We start from the raw sequence: 17,871 nt of genomic DNA on the forward strand, positions 1-17,871 counted from the left end.
ATGCCCTCATCTCCCACCTCAACTACAGCAAGCTCCTGCTCTGTGGCCTTTCTTCTAACACAGTCGCACCCCTCCAATCCATCCTAAACTCTGCTGCCCGACTAATCCACCTCTTCCCCCGCTACTCCCCGGCCTCCCCCTGTCAATCCCTTCTCTGGCTCCACATTACCCAGAGACTCAAGCTCAGGACCCTAACCTTGGCACAGAAAGCCATCCACAACCCGTCTCCTCCATAGATCTATGACCTAGTCTCCCGGTACTTACCTGCGTGCAACCTCCGATCCTCACAAGATCTCCTTCTCTACTCCCCTCACCTCCTCTTCCCACAATCGTGTACAAGATTTCTCCTGTGCATCCCTCATACTCTGGAACGCTCTACCCCTGAAACCTTCAAAAGGAACCTGAAGACCCACCCACCAACCTTCCGACAAGCCTAAAACCTGCAGTAACCACCGCTGCACGACCAGCTGTACCCTAACCTACTGTATCCTCACTCATCCCTTGTAGATTGTGAGCCCTCGCGGGCAGGGTCCTCTTCTCCTGTACCAGTCGCTGACTCATTTTGTTCAAGATTATTGTAAATGTTTTTGCTATATTATACCCCTTTTTCACATGTAAAGTGCCATGGAATAAATGACGCTATAACAATAAATAATAACCCCAACCAGAAGATGTTCACAGGAGCACCGTCATGACAGGCACCGGGGTCTTCTGCAGATCACTGGCTATCATGGAGACTCATGGCTGTCATGGGCACATAGAATGACACCCCTCCTGCCAGTGCACTCTAAATGCCAGGCATTTAACTGGTTAACAGCCGCAGATTTAGCTCTGCTCCACTCGCAGCCGTTAGAGGCAAATAATGCACTAGTATCACAGCCATCATCTGCCAGGAAAGATGCAGGCTCAGGCCTCAAACCCGCATCATAAGCAGAAAGCCGGCCTATGGTACAACTGTATATCCTCAGTTGGTAATAAGGGGTTAAACCATGGAAAACTCAACTTTTTGGAGCTGTAACAGTTTATAATGTACTTTAGTGGGTTTGTCGCCCCCCCCCCCCCCCCCAACGCTTCCTTTTGCTGGGCAAACCGTCCCCCGCGCGTGCATTCAAGCGCGCCGCTCCCAGAGGGCATTACGGCACGCATAACTTCCGGTGCGCGCGGGCCCAGACCACCGACACCCGGTGGTGCATTGCGGCTCGCGTCAGAGGGGAGGCTCTGCAATGGTCACCGAAAGCCCAGGCATGCACCCGACCTGGGCCCCGGAAGCCCAGGCATACTCACCAACTTTGGCCCCGACACCACTGGAGAACGAGGCGGCTCCAATCTTCTCCTGCACTGCGTCTCCCTGCCACCCTAGAGGCCCACTGACCCCAGCGGTAGCGCTACAGGACACCGCACTAGCCGAGGCAGGGAACCCCCGCTGCCTGAACCGGTCTGGCCAGGCCTGGTAAGTCCATATTGTTCTTCTTTTCTTTTTCCTTTTTCTTTTCTTCCTTCTTCTCCTGTAGGTCCCCGTCAAGGACAGGAAACCAACTGATGCGGGAGAGAGGTACCGCCCTTTTTATCTGTAGGTTTCCTGTCCTTGAAGGGCAGATCCCCTCTCTCTGTGGTGCCGTCATGGGGGAAGGAGAAATATAGCTTTTTTGGCAATGCAAAGCAACAGTTTGTTTACAGACGGAGTAATGAAGCTTATAAGGAAAAGAACACCTTACCAACAATTAAGCATGGTGGAGGATCCATAATGCTGTGCGGTTGCTTTGCTGCGTCTGGTACTGGAGGCTTTGACAGCATCACAGGAACCATGAAATCAGAGAATTATCAAGAGATTATAGAGCAAAATGTTCTATCAAGAGATTATAGAGCAAAATGTTCTATCCAGAGTAAGAAAACTTTCTTTAGAGTCGAAGATCATGGGTCCTCCAGCAAGACAATGACCCAAACCACACATCCAAAAGTACACAGGAATGGTTGAAAGAGAAAAAAATGGACTGTTTTAAAATGGCCAGCAATGAGTCCTGACCTCAATCCCATTGAAAATCTTTTGGATGAGCTAAAATCTGCCATTGGGAAAAAAAACCCTGCAAACATTCAAGAGCTTGAACAAACTGCAAAGGAAGAGTGGGTGAAAATTCCAGCTGAGAAGTGCAAGAAGCTTATATATGGCTATAAGAAACATTAAGAGGCTCTCAGAAATGCCAAAGGGTGTTCAACCAAGTATTATTAGGGATGCCTTTATTGCTGCACATGCTGTTTATTCTGTATCTTCTTTGAAATTGCAACATGGAAGCTGAAAAACAATGTTTTATTGCAGTATTACTTTGGACCACTAATTAAAAAATCCTGAAGATATGACTTTGGTACATTTCCTTTTATTTCTTAAGATATTGTACAGTCTATGAAAAAAAAATGAAGGGGTGCCAATAATGGTAAGCAGCACTGTATAACAGGAGCACATCACCAACAGGACTTGGAAAGCAGCAGGAGGTAAAACTACAGAAAGAAACCCAATAAATGACCCAGTGTTCAAATCAGGCTTTCTGCCTCTACTCATTACTTTTAAAAGGGGCGTCCAGCATTAAATTTTTCTTAGGAATGGGCTATTATAAAATATCAAAATGGAGGCATACTCGCCTCCTATTACCCCAATGACCGCAGCTGCCTGCACTAGATACAAGTGTTGAAATAGTGTGTCATCAGAGAAACATCTGATCACATACTGTTCCAGTGACCTGACTGCTACAGCCAAACACACACTTCAGTGGTCTTGTTACATCTGGAAGTCGCAGTGTTCGGTTCCTGAGCCCACGTTGGGTCCATGGGTGTGACAGGACGCGAGTACACCTCTGACGGCTTATCCCTAAGGCCACGTTCCCACTATGAGCTTTTGGTGAGTTTTTGATGTTGCCAAATTTATGCTACAATTATCTAAATTAGGAGACTTGTGTTTTTTTAGTCAGTTTTTTTCTACATGCATTTTTAACGTGTTTTTGATGCTGCGCTTATTATAGAGCTTATATCTCTTTTGGCTGCTTCGTTTTTGATACTTCCTGGTATTTGGCTTTGACAAAACGTTATTGATATAGTCATCTGCGGATCACATGCATCTTTGATGCGTTTCCTTAGCGGAAACACCCTAAAAAGGCACGTGCATTTTTTTTTCCTGTGTATTTTCCGCATATAAATCAAGTTTATGGGCAAAATCTGCACATAAAACTCAGCGTACCCACAAGAGAAATTGCCATGTTAAGGATTTGAAACATACTCAGCGTAAACTGACCTGCGGTGCAAGAAAAAAAGCACAAAGGACATGAGATTTCTATAAATCTCATCCACCTTGCTGGAAATATAAGATGCTGCGTTTTTTGACACAGCAAAAATATGCAGCATCAAAAACTCATCATGGGCACAGATAGTAAGAAAAAAAAAGATGTAAGCCAGTCAACTTCTTTAAGCCCTACCTTTGGTCCATACATCACCAAAGCCCCCAGCAGATAGATACTTTTCTTGTATGTGGTTCTATTCATGTGAAAGGCTAATTAAGTGCCCGTTTGGCATATACTCAGATGGTGTATGTCAGTATACTTTTAGTTTTACTGTACATAAAAGCACAGCCTACTACACTTTTCTAGGCAGAAGCACATCACACATGTGACAGCTTTAACATATTTTCCTGGTCAATAAGAATGAATAAGTGTTGAGTTACGAACAAAACACTTAAATACAGAGGGGAAAACATTTATGTTCACAGAATATAACATTTCCATAATGCAAGAATGTATATTGCACAAACATTAAGTGTTTGAGCAATTAAATAATTCAAAAATAGTTCATTTACACAACCAGTTGCTATTAAATTAGCAATTCCATCATCTCTCTCTATAAAGAGAGTAATTTTTATAGTCTGTTGGCACAATGTTCCAGATCCACTGTTTGGCCCAGACAGGTAAGACAGCACCCAACTGTGTGCAAATTTCCCTCCCAACACTCAAAAAAAGTCTGATGCTTTTCTTCGTTTGGGTAAGTGTAGTAAGTTATCGGTAATGGAGGTGGGATCAGGTACAGTCGGAGTTTGTGAAGCAGCCCCCGGAGTGGGGGTAACAGTAGGTGTTAAGCGCGAGCCTCCTGGGGTCTTACAGACAAGGGAGCTGCTGTGAGCAGGAGATGGGGTATAGCTGGCCCTTAGAGCTTTATCGGTGTATTTGCTTGACGTTCTATTCACCAAACGCTGAAGAGCGGGGGACATGGATGGACTGAGGCCCTTAGGTGTCAAGCTGTGGACAAACAAACATTAGAAATTAATGACAGAAAAAGGACAATCAAAATCTGAACTTAATTTGTAAGCACAAAAATCAGTCACCTAAAACAAATTCTAATAGCAGGCTGTACTTACCTGGCCAGGTTCTCAGTCACCCTTCTTAAAGCTTCTTGCTTCTTTGCCCTATTTTTGGCAGCAGCTTCTTTTGCCATTTTCAGACCTAGTCGTTCTCTTCGACCAGGCTCCAGGATCTGTAACACAATGTCAACTCCATCAACTCTATACATTTATCGGGTTACTCCTAATAGAAAAAGTGATCACTTGTTGATCAGTGGCGGCCCAACTAATGGGAACTCTGACTAATGCCCAGTATGACTGGAGCTGGAGTGCAGATGCATGCCAACTGGTCATAAACAAGGGGACATCCTCCATGTCTACAGGAAACAAGGTTTACATCATCATAGGCATTTTTTACTGGAAAAGCAGTGAGACAATGTAACTCTCTGACCCCCCCATGTTATGATGGCTAATTTACTGAACAAGTTTGAAGGGGCCTTTCTAGAAAAATATGCCACTACAGTGGAATAACACAGTAGGATTATAAAGTAAACTTGTTGGACATTGACTTTTTCTATCAACTGTGTGACAAGATATGTATATAAGACTTGTGTCCCATCAGAACATTCACTTTCCAGCAAATGTAACAGAAATGGATGTAAACTGTCATATTGCAACAGTATCATCAACACATTTTCAAGAAGACCTGTCACCAGTTTAAAAAAAAAAAAAGGTGAAAAATGGACAGTTTTTGCTTTTTACTCCCTCTGCTCCTGAGTATTCCGTTTTCTAGTTTTGCCATAAGATTAGAGAGATGTGGGCCTTTCATTTTTTATGGTCTTTACAAGGGTGTGGTTTACAGAATTCTCGGCTGGGGAGCCTAGCCTGTCTTTAGACTGTTCTGTGTTATTACCCTATGAGCAATACCCGCTTAATAAACCATAAAAATTAGCAGCAAATATTTCTCTGGAACTGTATGGGGGAGTGAAATAAAAACATACAAAAAATGGAATACTAATGGGAACAGCAGAAATCAAATATGAGCAAAAAAGTCCATATTTGACTTGGTGACAGGTCCTCATAAAAAAATTGTGAATAAATGAAAATTGCTGTTAAAATGTAATGAGTGCCATGAAGGGACCCCTCTTTGTGATATCCCAGTGCTAACTGCAGATTACTAGGATTTTCCGCACCTAAGCATGAAATGTTCGGCCATTTAAAGGGATTGCCCAGACTTGAGATGAAAGTCTGCAGTCACTCTTGGGCGCATCACACACACTGCCAGGATTCTCCGGTGTTGACGCCAAGAGCTGGCAATATGACATGACCAATAGTATGAGATCTGATACTTCAGACCACATTCTTCTGACTAGATGTGTGCAGCGCACTCAGTTCACTTGTACTGACTAAGGCTGAGTACAACTAGTCGGCACGTGACTGCAAGCTCTTGCTGGCAACAGTGAAGAATCCTGACAGTGCGGGGTGCGCATGACGTAAGGATTCAAAAGTGTGCAGACTTTCATCATCAGATCAGACAACAGTATTTAAAAAAGTGTCACAGGGATGTACCATTCATCTGCTTGCAGCTAGTAGAAACATAAACAAATGCAAAATGGCCATAGCCAGTTTGTTCTGCTGCCTGCATTCCCTCCACGCTCTGTAATATACTAATATATAAGTATTACAGGTTCTCCTCCTGCTTTTATTAGTGCAGCTTTCCTAACAGACTGCACAGAGCACTTATCCACACAATGGCTGCTGGTAGAGGAACATGTGACCAGACCTCCTCCTCCAAATGAAAATGAACAAAAAAAAAAAAAAATTATATAATATATACATATATATATACATATATATATATATATATATATATATATATATATATATATATATATATATATATATATATATATATATATATATATATATACATATATACACACACACACACACACACACATACACAGTACAGACCAAAAGTTTGGACACCTTCTCATTTATAGATTTTTCTGCATTTTCATGACTATGAAAATTGTACATTCACACTGAAGGCATCAAAACTATGAATTAACACATGTGGAATTATATACTTAACAAAAAAGTGTGAAACAACTGACAATATGTCTTATATTCTAGGTTCTTCAAAGTAGCCACCTTTTGCTTTGATGACTGCTTTGCACACTCTTGCCATTCTCTTGATGAGCTTCAAGAGGTAGTCACCGGAAATGGTCTTCCAACAATCTTGAAGGAGTTCCCAGAGATGCTTAGCTCTTGTTGGCCCTTTTGCCTTCACTCTGCGGTCCAGCTCACCCCAAACCATCTCGATTGGGTTCAGGTCTGGTGACTGTGGAGGCCAGGTCGTCTGGCGTAGCACCCCATCACTCTCCTGCTTGGTCAAATAGCCCTTACACAGCCTGGAGGTGTGTTTGGGGTCATTGTCCTGTTGAAAAATAAATGATGGTCCAACTAAACGCAAACCGGATGGAATAGCAAGCCGCTGCAAGATGCTGTGGTAGCCATGCTGGTTCAGTATGCCTTCAATTTTGAATAAATCCCCAACAGTGTCACCAGCAAAGCACCCCCACACCATCACACCTCCTCCTCCATGCTTCACGGTGGGAACCAGGCATTTAGAGTCCATCCGTTCACCTTTTCTGCATCGCACAAAGACATGGTGGTTGGAACCAAAGATCACAAATTTGGACTCATCAGACCAAAGCACAGTTTTCCACTGGTCTAATGTCCATTCCTTGTGTTCTTTAGCCCAAACAAGTCTCTTCTGCTTGTTGCCTGTCCTTAGCAGTGGTTTCCTAGCAGCTATTTTACCATGAAGGCCTGCTGCACAAAGTCTCCTCTTAACAGTTGTTGTAGAGATGTGTCTGCTGCTAGAACTCTGTGTGGCATTGACCTGGTCTCTAATCTGAGCTGCTGTTAACCTGCGATTTCTGAGGCTGGTGACTCGGATAAACTTATCCTCAGAAGCAGAGGTGACTCTTGGTCTTCCTTTCCTGGGACGGTCCTCATGTGAGCCAGTTTCTTTGTAGCGCTTGATGGTTTTTGCAACTGCACTTGGGGACACTTTCAAAGTTTGCCCAATTTTTCGCACTGACTGACCTTCATTTCTTAAAGTAATGATGGCCTCTCGTTTTTCTTTACTTAGCTGCTTTTTTCTTGCCATAATACAAATTCTAACAGTCTATTCAGTAGGACTATCAGCTGTGTATCCACCAGACTTCTGCACAACACAACTGATGGTCCCAACCCCATTTATAAGGCAAGAAATCCCACTTATTAAACATGACAGGGCACACCTGTGAAGTGATGACCATTTCCGGTGACTACCTCTTGAAGCTCATCAAGAGAATGCCAAGAGTGTGCAAAGCAGTCATCAAAGCAAAAGGTGGCTACTTTGAAGAACCTAGAATATAAGACATATTTTCAGTTGTTTCACACTTTTTTGTTAAGTATATAATTCCACATGTGGTAATTCATAGTTTTGATGCCTTCAGTGTGAATGTACAATTTTCATAGTCATGAAAATACAGAAAAATCTTTAAATGAGAAGGTGTGTCCAAACTTTTGGTCTGTAATATATATATATATATATACATATATATATATACACACACACACACACACACACACACACACACACACACATACATACATACATACATACATACATACATACATACATACACGGCCAAAAGTTTGGACACACCTTCTCATTTAAAGATTTTTTTTTTGTATTTTCATGACCTTGAAAATTGTCCAGTCACACTGAAGGCATCAAAACTATGAATTAACACATGTGGAATTATATACTTAACAAAAAAGTGTGAAACTGAAAATATGTCTTATATTTTAGGTTCTTCAAAGTAGACACCTTTTGCTTTGATGACTGCTTTGCACATAGTCATGAAAGTACAGAAAAACCTTTAAATGAGGTGTGTCCAAACTTTTGGTCTGTACATACATATACACATTTTATATATACACACACATATATATATTGTTATGGTACAGTTTTAGCCCAAAAAAAGACTAAAAAATAATTTGCATGTGAGGCGTTTTCCAATTGGAGGAGATGCGAGTGGTGCAGTGTGTATGGGAGGCTGCACTAAGAAGTACAAAAGGAGAACCTATAATACTTATATACTAGTAACTGCATAAAGTCATGTCCTCAACACGTTTTTTATAATATAGTAATGTGGCCAACTTATTTCAAGCATTTCTTAATAATGTTCTTACATATTCCCCATGAAATAATTTGAGAAAAAGCAATGGCCTACATTACACTCACAAAGTGACAAAGTCATTACCTTGAATGATGGTCCGGGTGTCTTCTCTACATATGGGGTCTCTGATCCATCCAGACGAAAAGGAGTGCTCTCAACTTCACCCCAAGTCATAAGTGGAGAGTCATCAACTCCTGTGAAAATAAAAAATGAGAATAGCATGTTGAAATTGAGAATACTCACTTTTTGAGCAAATAGAGAACTACTTAAAATCATGGTTCAAACCTGGGGCAGGGGAAGGCGTGGCTACAAATCCAAAGCCATTGACTTTTGGAGATTCTTGCGGAATGAGTTCCTTTCCATCCGGACCAACTTTTCCTTGTTTGTACTGCACACAAAAACAAATGAAAACATTTCACCATCAATGGGAGGATTTGCAAGCAGTGCAGCAAGTGTAGATGTCACGAGACAAGACGGGAGACCCTTACCTGTGCATTCAAGGCCGCTGCCTGTTGGAGCTGTGTTTTACTCAGGGCTTGACTGAAAGGGTCTTTCTGGAAGCGAGTGTTTTTATGAACTACTTCCTGGGGCTTCTTGAATATAGCATCATTGTCTGGTACACCTAGAAAGCAAAGCTATTGTAAAACACAGTGAGGCTGCACCTAAAAACTGAAATGCAATTATTTCCTTTGCAGGTAATGACGTGCGTTTGACAAATGGACTATTAAAGGAAAATTCACTACTTTTCATGTCATCCTTGAGCACGATAGAAAGAACGTGTTAAAATTATATGTAGTAAAGAATCACTTGTAAAATGTAAAAGTGTGTACAATGAATAGTGCACAAGCCTATACAGTCATTTAATGTTTACATTTTATGGGTACTGTACGTGTGCAGGCCCTTGGGTAACACAAGTAACCTGCTGATTGGTCAGGGTTTACTACAGTAATATGGCTGAAGTCATAAGTTTACATACACCTTAGCCACATTCATTACACCTCAGTTTTCCAACTTCCCGACATTTAACCCAGTACTAATTCCTTCTTTTGGGTCAGATTGGATCACCAGTAAAGTTCGGCTTTTATTTCTTTCATCACTTTCCCAGTGGATCAAAAGTTTACATACATGTGGTTAGTATTTGGCTACATTGCCTTTAACGTGTGTAACTTGTGTCTTACTCCTCAAGTCGCCTTCCACAATAAGTTACTGGAATTTGCCCCATTCCTTCTGACGGAACTGGTTTAAGTGAGTCTAGTGGATATTTCTCATGCACCAGGGGCTACTCTGTGCAAACTCAGGGTGACCCCCCACAAGGTCCAAGACAACGCACATTCCAGGAAGATCCAAGGCACCAGAAAATTCTCATAAAAATGATAAAATGTAACTTTTATTCCATATTCAAAAACATATGGCAATAGTACAAAAATTAGGTAGATGATGCAATGTTTCGGCGATAGTATGTCTTTTTCAAGCCAGAAATACAAGTAACAAAAATTGGCTGAATTTTTGTTACCTGTATTTCTGGCTTGAAAAACGCCTACTATGGCCATATGTGTTTAAAGATGGGATAAAAGTTACAATTTATCCATATGAGAATTTTCTGGTGCCTTGGATCTTTTAACCACTTCGCGCCAGAGCCTGTTTTTGCCTTCGTGACCGGGCCAATTTTTTCAATTCTGACCACTGTCACTTTATGAAGTAATTACTCTGGAACGCTTCAACGGATCCCCCTGATTCTGAGATTGTTTTTTCGGGACATATTGTACTTCATGATAGTGGTAAAATTTCTTCGATATCACTTGCGTTTATTTGTGGGGAAAAAAAACGGAAATTTGGTGAAAATTTTGCAATTTTCAAACTTTGAATTTTCATGCCCTTAAATCAGAGAGATATGTCACACAAAATAGTTAATAAATAACATTTCCCACATGTCTACTTCACATCAGCACACTTTTGGAACCAAAATTTTTTTTTGTTAGGAAGCCGTAAGGGTTAAAAGTTGACCAGCGATTTCTCATTTTTCCAACAAAATTTACAAAAACATTTTTTTAGGGACCACATCTTATTTGAAGTGACTTTGAGCCTTTATGACAGAAAATACCCAAAAGTGACACCATTCTAAAAACTGCACCACTCAAGGTGCTCAAAACCACATTCAACAAGTTTATTAACCCTTCAAGTGTTACACGGGAATTTTTGGAATGTGGAAGAAAACAATGAACATTTAACTTTTTTCACAAAAATGTTACTTTAGACACAATTTTTATATTTTCACAAGGGTAACAGGAAAAAATGGACTACAAAACTTGTAGTGCAATTTCTCATGAGCGTGCCGATACCCCATATGTGAGGGAAAACCACTGTTTGGGCGCACTGCAGGATTCGGAAGGGAAGGAGCGCCATTAGACTTTTTGAATGTAAAATTTGTTTGAATAATTAGCGGACGCCATGTCGCATTTGGGGAGCTCCTGATGTGCCTAAACGGTGGAAACCCCCAACAAGTGACACAATTTTGGAAACTAGACTCCTTAGGGAACTTATCTAGATGTGTGGTGAGCACCTTGCACCCCCAGGTGCTTCACAGAAGTTTATAATATTAAGCCGTAAAAATAAAATTTTCACATTTTTCCCACAAAAAAATGTTATTCATCCCCTAATTTTGCATTATCATAAGGGTAATAGGATAAATTGCACCATGAAATTTGTTGTGCAATTTATCCTGAGTACGCCGATACCCCATATGTGGGGGAAAACCACTGCTTTGGTGTACGGCAGGGTTCGGAAGAGAAAGGAGAGCTATGTTGGCTGGGATAGGTTGCAGACACCATGTCACATTTGAGGAGTCGCTGACATGCCGAAACAGCAGAAACCCCCACAAGTGACCCCATTTTGTAAACTACACCTCTCAAGGAATTCATCTAGGGAAGTAGTGAGTATTTTTTAATTTTTAAATTTATACCATTGGGCAGTGAAGAAAACAATTATATTTTTTCCACAAAAAAATGTTTTACCTCAGATTTTCCATTTTCACACAGAGCAATGGGTAAAAATGGTGCCGAAATGTGTCACACAATTTCTTCTAAAAGTGGCAATACCCCATATGTGGCTGTATCGTACCGCTCAGCCATTCGGTGAGATCTGGGAGGGACGTAGCGCTATTTGACAATTGGAAAACAAATTATTGTAGAATAGGCATTTGGATTTGGGAGCACAAAATTTTCTGAATTTCTTTTGGGGGGCAAGGGCCATTTTGCTTTTCCAGAGCCTTTCTGCTACCAGTAACTTGGAAGTCCCTTATATTTTTAACAGATGACGGACCTGAGTGGGGACTAGCTTTTTTTGAGGACTGAGTTGAAGCTTTTATTGGGAACATTTTACCTAACATTTATCCGGCGCTCTAGGCTGAGCACTTACATCGGGGTTTCCATCTAAATTTCCAAGTGATTTAATTCAGATGAAACCCCTGCGGGATCCATTCACTGTAATGAGGCACCAGAGTTACTCTGGACTCCGTCTGGCCTCTGTTTAGATGTGTCCTTTTTTTCAGAAGTGCACAAAACTGTGGCCAACCGCACTTTTATGCATGCCTAAAACAAACTGACACCGTGGGATCACAGGCCAGACGGCATCCACAGTGGCCTATATCTGCCTCATTACAGGGAATCTTCCGTCATGGGTTACGTCTAAATCAGGTATTACACCAGAGTTTCCGTGTAAATCTCTGTAAGTGCTCAGCGCAGAGCGCAGGATAAATGTGAGCAGAGCCTTACTGCGATCTTTGGGAGACCTAATAAATCAGTAGCCGGTAAAGAATTGTTTTTATTTATTTTTTACGCCGTTCATCGTGCAGTATAAGTGATGAGATTACTTTATTTTTCGGGTCGGTGCGATTACAGAGATACCAGATTTATATCGGGTTTTTATGACTGACGCTTTTTTTGCAAAATCTAGTTTTTGCATCGCCATATTTTGAGAGCTATAATTTTTCCATATTTCGGCCGACAGTCATGTGACGGCTTGTTTTTTGTGGGACGAGTTGACATTTTTATTGGTACCATTTTTGGGTACGTGACATTTTTTGATCGCTTTCTATTCCGTTTATTGGGAGGTAAAATTAACAAAAACCAACAATTCAGGAATTGTTTTTTGAGGTTTTTTTATGCCGTTCTGCGTGTGGTAAAAGTGTATATTTTTTTTATGTTTCGGCGCTTTTACACAATAAAACAATTTTATAGAAAAAATATTTTTCTTGCATCGCATTATTCTGAGAACTATAACTTTTTTATTTTTCGGCTGATGGAGCTGTATGGCGGCTTTTTTTTTTGCGGGACTAGATGACGTTTTCAGCAGTACCATTTTTATTTACATTTTGCTTTTTGATCGTTTTTTTCCACTTTTTGTTTGGCGATATGAGGAAAAAGCATAGTTTTTTGCTCCTTTTTTTATTGATTTTTATTACGGTGTGCACAGAAGGAGTTAATTAGTGTGACAGTTTTATAGCTCAGGTTGTTTCGGACGCGGCGATACCAAATATGTGTACTATTTTTGTTTTTGCATAAATATACGGATTTATTGGTTTAATATTTTATTTATTTTTATTTATTTTGTGATTTTTTTTTTTAACAGTTTGAAAACATTTTTTAGACTTTTTTTTTACATTTTTACTTAGTCCCTGTATGGGACATTAATTTTTATTTTTCTAATCACTGATGTCATGCAATGTAATAGACATGTATTACATCTTTGCTGACTGTTTCACACTGTCTCCTGCCAGGCTTCAGCTGCAGGCTGAGCCTAGCAGGAAACCATATATGGCAGATCCGGAGGCGGTCATGTGACCTCCGGCTGCCATGACAACGGCAGGTCCTGTAAGACATCAGGGGGCCGTCGGAGAGGTAAGTGGATGACCCCCTCTCCTCTCAGTATCTTCTATATGCCGCGATCACTATTGATCGCGGCATATAGAAGATAGCAAACGGTTAACATCATTGGGACCTGACCCATTCAGGTCCCAATGATGTCCCCTGTCAGAGCTACTGCCCTGCACTGCACCTGCAGCGCTTGCAGGACCCTGGGGGTCCTGAGAGCTGCGGGACCACCGACCGTTCATAAACGTCGGCGCTGCACAGAGCCCAGGCAGCGCCGACATTTATGTACACTGGGCGGTCTTGAAGCGGTTAAGAACTAGTTTAAGTGTCAGGTTTGTAGGCCTTCTTGTTCGCAGAAGCTTTTTAAGTTGTGCATAATTTTTTTTTATTAGACTAATATCAGGGCTTTTGTGATGGCCACTGCATTACTATCACTTTGATATCCTTAATGGTGACTTTGGAAGTATGTTTGGGGGTCGTTATCCATTTGGAAGACCCATTTATACCCAAGCTTTAAATTCTTGCCCGATGACTTGAGATGTTGTTTCAAGTGCACCTGTCAGCAGGATTGGGCTCAGTAAACTACATACACTGTCAGGTTGGCGACATTACACGGATTAAAATGATACCTTGGTTGATTAAATCCGTCCAGTGGTTCTTGTGTAATCTTTAAATTAGAAAATAGAAGGAATGATCCAGCGTAACAGGCTACAGCTTGAATAAAACATAGCTTTTACCGAGCCATTAAAAAAGGCTGCTACCTCCATAATAAGTCTTTGCACACAAGGATCACAGCTGTCGAGGCAGGTCAGTGAACGATCAGTGAGCTATCATAAGAGCATACAGATGATTATGTAAGCAGAGGACCAGATAGAGCCCCCACAGGCCGCCCACACACGAGCAAATCATCTCAAAACTGAAAGTAAAGACTACACAAGAACCACTGGACAGATTTCATCAACCAAGGTATCATTGTAATCAGTGTAATTTCGCCCACCTGACAGTGTATGTAGTTTACTGAGCATAATCCTGCTGACAGGTACGCTTTCAGTATATCCATATCACTTTCCATTACATTATGGCCTAACATTTTACTTTTGTTTCACCAGACTAGAGGCCATTTCTACAAAAAGTAAGATCTTGAAAACTATCAGGTTTGTTTTTTTTATTGCGGTTTTGGGGAGGTGGGATCTCCTTTGCTAAGCAGCCTTTCAGGTCATGTCCATGTAGGAAACATTTTCCTGTTGATATTGATACTTTTCTAAGCATTTCCTCCAGTATCTTCACATGGACTTTTACTGTGGTTCTTGAATTGATTGTACTTTGGTGCAAAATATACCACTCATCTCTAGATGACAGAACGAGCCTCCTTCCTGAATGGCATGATGGCTGTGTTTAAAACTACAGACTATTGTTTCGAAAGATGAATGTGGTACCTTCAAGCATTGCGAAAATTGCTCTTAAGAATGTACCAGACTTCTGGAGGTCCATGCATGTTTTTCTCATGTTTTGGCTGTTTTTTTTTTATTTTCACAAGATGTCAAGCAAAGAGGCAAGTAGGCCTTAAAGTAAACGAGTCAGCTGACCCATGCTGCTCAAACCATGGCCAGCAGGAATCAGTTTGGCTACTCGATTGCAGCTAGGAATACATTTCTCTGAAATACTCCAGCATTTCAGAGAAATAATAACTTGAAGAACCCAATGGGAGAGTAACCTTTGACTAGCTGACAGGTTACCTTTAAAATACTGTCACATGTACACCTTAAACTATGTCAATTAGCCTATGAGAACCTTCTAAAGCCATGACATCTTTTTCTAAATTTTTTCAAGCTAATTAACCCTTACCACCACCGCCAATTTTTTGGTTTTTGCCATTTCTGCTTTCCTTCCCTACTTACATAAGACATAACTTATGCTTTTCAGTTAACATAGCCGCCATACAAGTGTTTTATTTTTGTAGGCCGAGTTGCAGTTTTGAATGACACCATTTATCCAATTATACTTGAAAATGTGGGGGGGGGGTATTCCATTGTTTTCTGGATATTGTTTTTACAGTCTGCATTAAGAAATGAAAATATTATGGTGATACAAACTTACAGTGGCTACTTTATGAAACCCTTAACTTTTTTTTATTTTTATGTCAATTGAGCTGTATGGGAGATTTTATTTGTGTAGTGTAAGCTAACATTTTTATTGATAGCAATTTGAGATGCATACAACATTTTGGTCACTTTATTTTTTTGCGGCGATATAGCAACCGAAAAATGGCGATTCCATGGTTTTGATTTGTTTTTTTTGCTTCATTGATTACCACACAAGTTAAATAGCTTTTAAAATTTGATAGGTGAAACCAATGTTTTTTTTCTCTTTTTAAATCTTTATTTTTAATAAAGGAAAGTGGTAAATGATACCTTTTTTTTTATTCCCTAATACCTTTTACATTATATTTTTTTTTACTTTTTACTTTCTTTTTTGTTAGTCACCTAAAAGGAATGAAATAAACCATAATTTAATTGCGTGTTCTATATACTGCAATACAAGAGAAAATCACGGTCATCCTATGAAGACTAGCAAAAAAAACATGGCAGGCATGGGGTCCTTCAGCAAGCCCTCAGCTCTTATGGCAATCTATTGGTTGCAGGAGGATAGGGGGAAAAGCAACAAGACAACCCACTCAACCCTCCACACCCCCAAATTGTGCGCCTTGAAAGGCAATGGCAGAGATTTACAGTGGAATTTAAGGGGTAAACTGTAGTGATCGGAGCTCAATTCTGACTGCGGCTATTATTGGCAAATGCTGACTGCGTAACACAGCCAGCATCTGCAAGGTATAGTGTGGGCACAGCTCCTGAGCCCACTCCATACTGCCGTACCAGACATGCTGTACATGTATGGCAGGTGTCGAGAAAGGGTTAAAAGGCACTCGTTTGGTGTATGTAAATTGCTGACCCACTTGAATTTTGATACGTTGTATTTTAAATTATCTGTTTTGGAACACTTGTTGGAAAAGATCCTAGTTATTTACCGGTAACAGGATTTTAGAGAGCCCATGACAGCACCACCTGAGAGAGGGTATCCGCCCACCAAGGACAGGAACCTACTGAATAAAAAGGCGGTACCTCTCTTCCGCATCAGTTTTTGTTTCAGAGCATGAGAGGGCCTCCGAAATATAGGTTAGTACATAACTACCACCTAAAAACATTTCTTAATAAAACACCCTAAGAAGTGCACAACATAAGTGATAAAGGGGAGGGAATTAACAGGGTGCTGTCATGGGCTCAGTAAAATCCTGTTACCGGTAAGTAACTAGGATCTTTTCCCCTTCTCCCATGACAGCACCACCTGAGAGATTTAGAGAGATCAGACACCAGAGGGAGGGATCACCGCTTGCAACACCTTCCTCCCAAGGACAGATCAGTAGAAGAGGAAAGGTCAAGACGGTAATGCTTGTAAAATGTAGCGGGGGATGACCAAGTTGCCGCCTTACATATGATGTCGATGGGCACATCCGCCTTCTCTGCCCAGGAAGCAGCTACAGCTCTGGTGGAGTGGGCCTTCAGGTTCTCTGGAACTGGCAGATTGCTAGTAGAGTACGCTAAACCAATGGTGTCCCTGACCCACCTAGCTATGGTCCCCCTTGTAACCTTAAGCCCTTTCCTAGCCCCCTGAAATGAGAGGAATAAGGCGTCACTTTTTCTCCAGGCCTTTGTCACCTCCAAATACTGGACTAATACCCTCTTAACATCTAAAGTGTGAAGCTTTTGTTCCTCAGAATTCCTAGGGTCAGGATAGAAGGCAGGGAGAGTAATTACATGTGTCCTATGGAATTTGGAGGCTACTTTTGGAAGATAGGCCGGGTCTGGACTTGAGATTAATCTATCCATACACACCTGAGTGAACGGATGGTTAACTGAGAGCGCGTGCAGATCACTAACCCTACGAGTTGACATTAGCGCTACCAGCATGGCTGTTTTCAAGGTGAGAATTTTCTCTGAAACTTCCTCTAAGGGCTCAAAGGGAGGCTTGGTTAGCGCTTCTAGAACCAGATTAAGGTCCCAAGGAGGCATCCTTGGAGTAGGAATGTGTCTAGATCTACTGCAAGCTTTAATGAATCTGATGATCCACCTATTCGCTGCCAAGTGGCAATTATATAGTGCCCCCAGAGCTGATACTTGTACCTTAAGGGTACTGGTGGCTAACCCCATGCTTAAGCCTTTCTGAAGGAATTCCAGGATGGCCCCAATAGGAACCCTCCCTTTGGCGGATTGACTTGAGTTAGACAGAAATTTAGCCCAGGTTCTGCCATAGATCCTAGTCGTCACCGGCTTCCTACTCGCCAGTAGAGTAGCAACTAGACCTGGAGAAACCCCCTCCTGCATTAGTAGTGACCTTTCAAAACCCAGGCCATCAAATGCAGGCCCGATCTTTGGGGATGGAAGACTGGGCCTTG

At 41.3% G+C, this 17,871-nt stretch overlaps 1 protein-coding gene across 2 annotated transcripts in view; it reads right to left on the minus strand.

The window, feature by feature from the left end:
• ESS2 (ess-2 splicing factor homolog) overlaps positions 1–17,871 on the minus strand; it is a 177,400-nt gene that overhangs the window by 132,261 nt on the left and 27,268 nt on the right. The window contains exons 6-10 of one of the 2 annotated variants that reach the window (XM_073674806.1): positions 9,042–9,175; positions 8,839–8,941; positions 8,638–8,747; positions 4,394–4,509; positions 2,357–4,274 (exon numbers count right to left, since the gene is read on the minus strand). In XM_073674806.1, the coding sequence (XP_073530907.1) occupies positions 3,989–4,274; positions 4,394–4,509; positions 8,638–8,747; positions 8,839–8,941; positions 9,042–9,175 (749 nt within the window). In that variant the 3' untranslated portion in view covers positions 2,357–3,988. Of the gene's footprint in view, positions 1–2,356; positions 4,275–4,393; positions 4,510–8,637; positions 8,748–8,838; positions 8,942–9,041; positions 9,176–17,871 lie in introns of those variants that run through there. The other variant, XM_073674814.1, reaches the window with a different exon arrangement.

The sequence above is a fragment of the Phyllobates terribilis genome, unplaced genomic scaffold (assembly GCF_046119375.1).
Source record: "Phyllobates terribilis strain yellow unplaced genomic scaffold, ASM4611937v1 Scaffold_1__5_contigs__length_1240528914, whole genome shotgun sequence".
Taxonomy (NCBI): Eukaryota; Metazoa; Chordata; class Amphibia; order Anura; family Dendrobatidae; genus Phyllobates; species Phyllobates terribilis.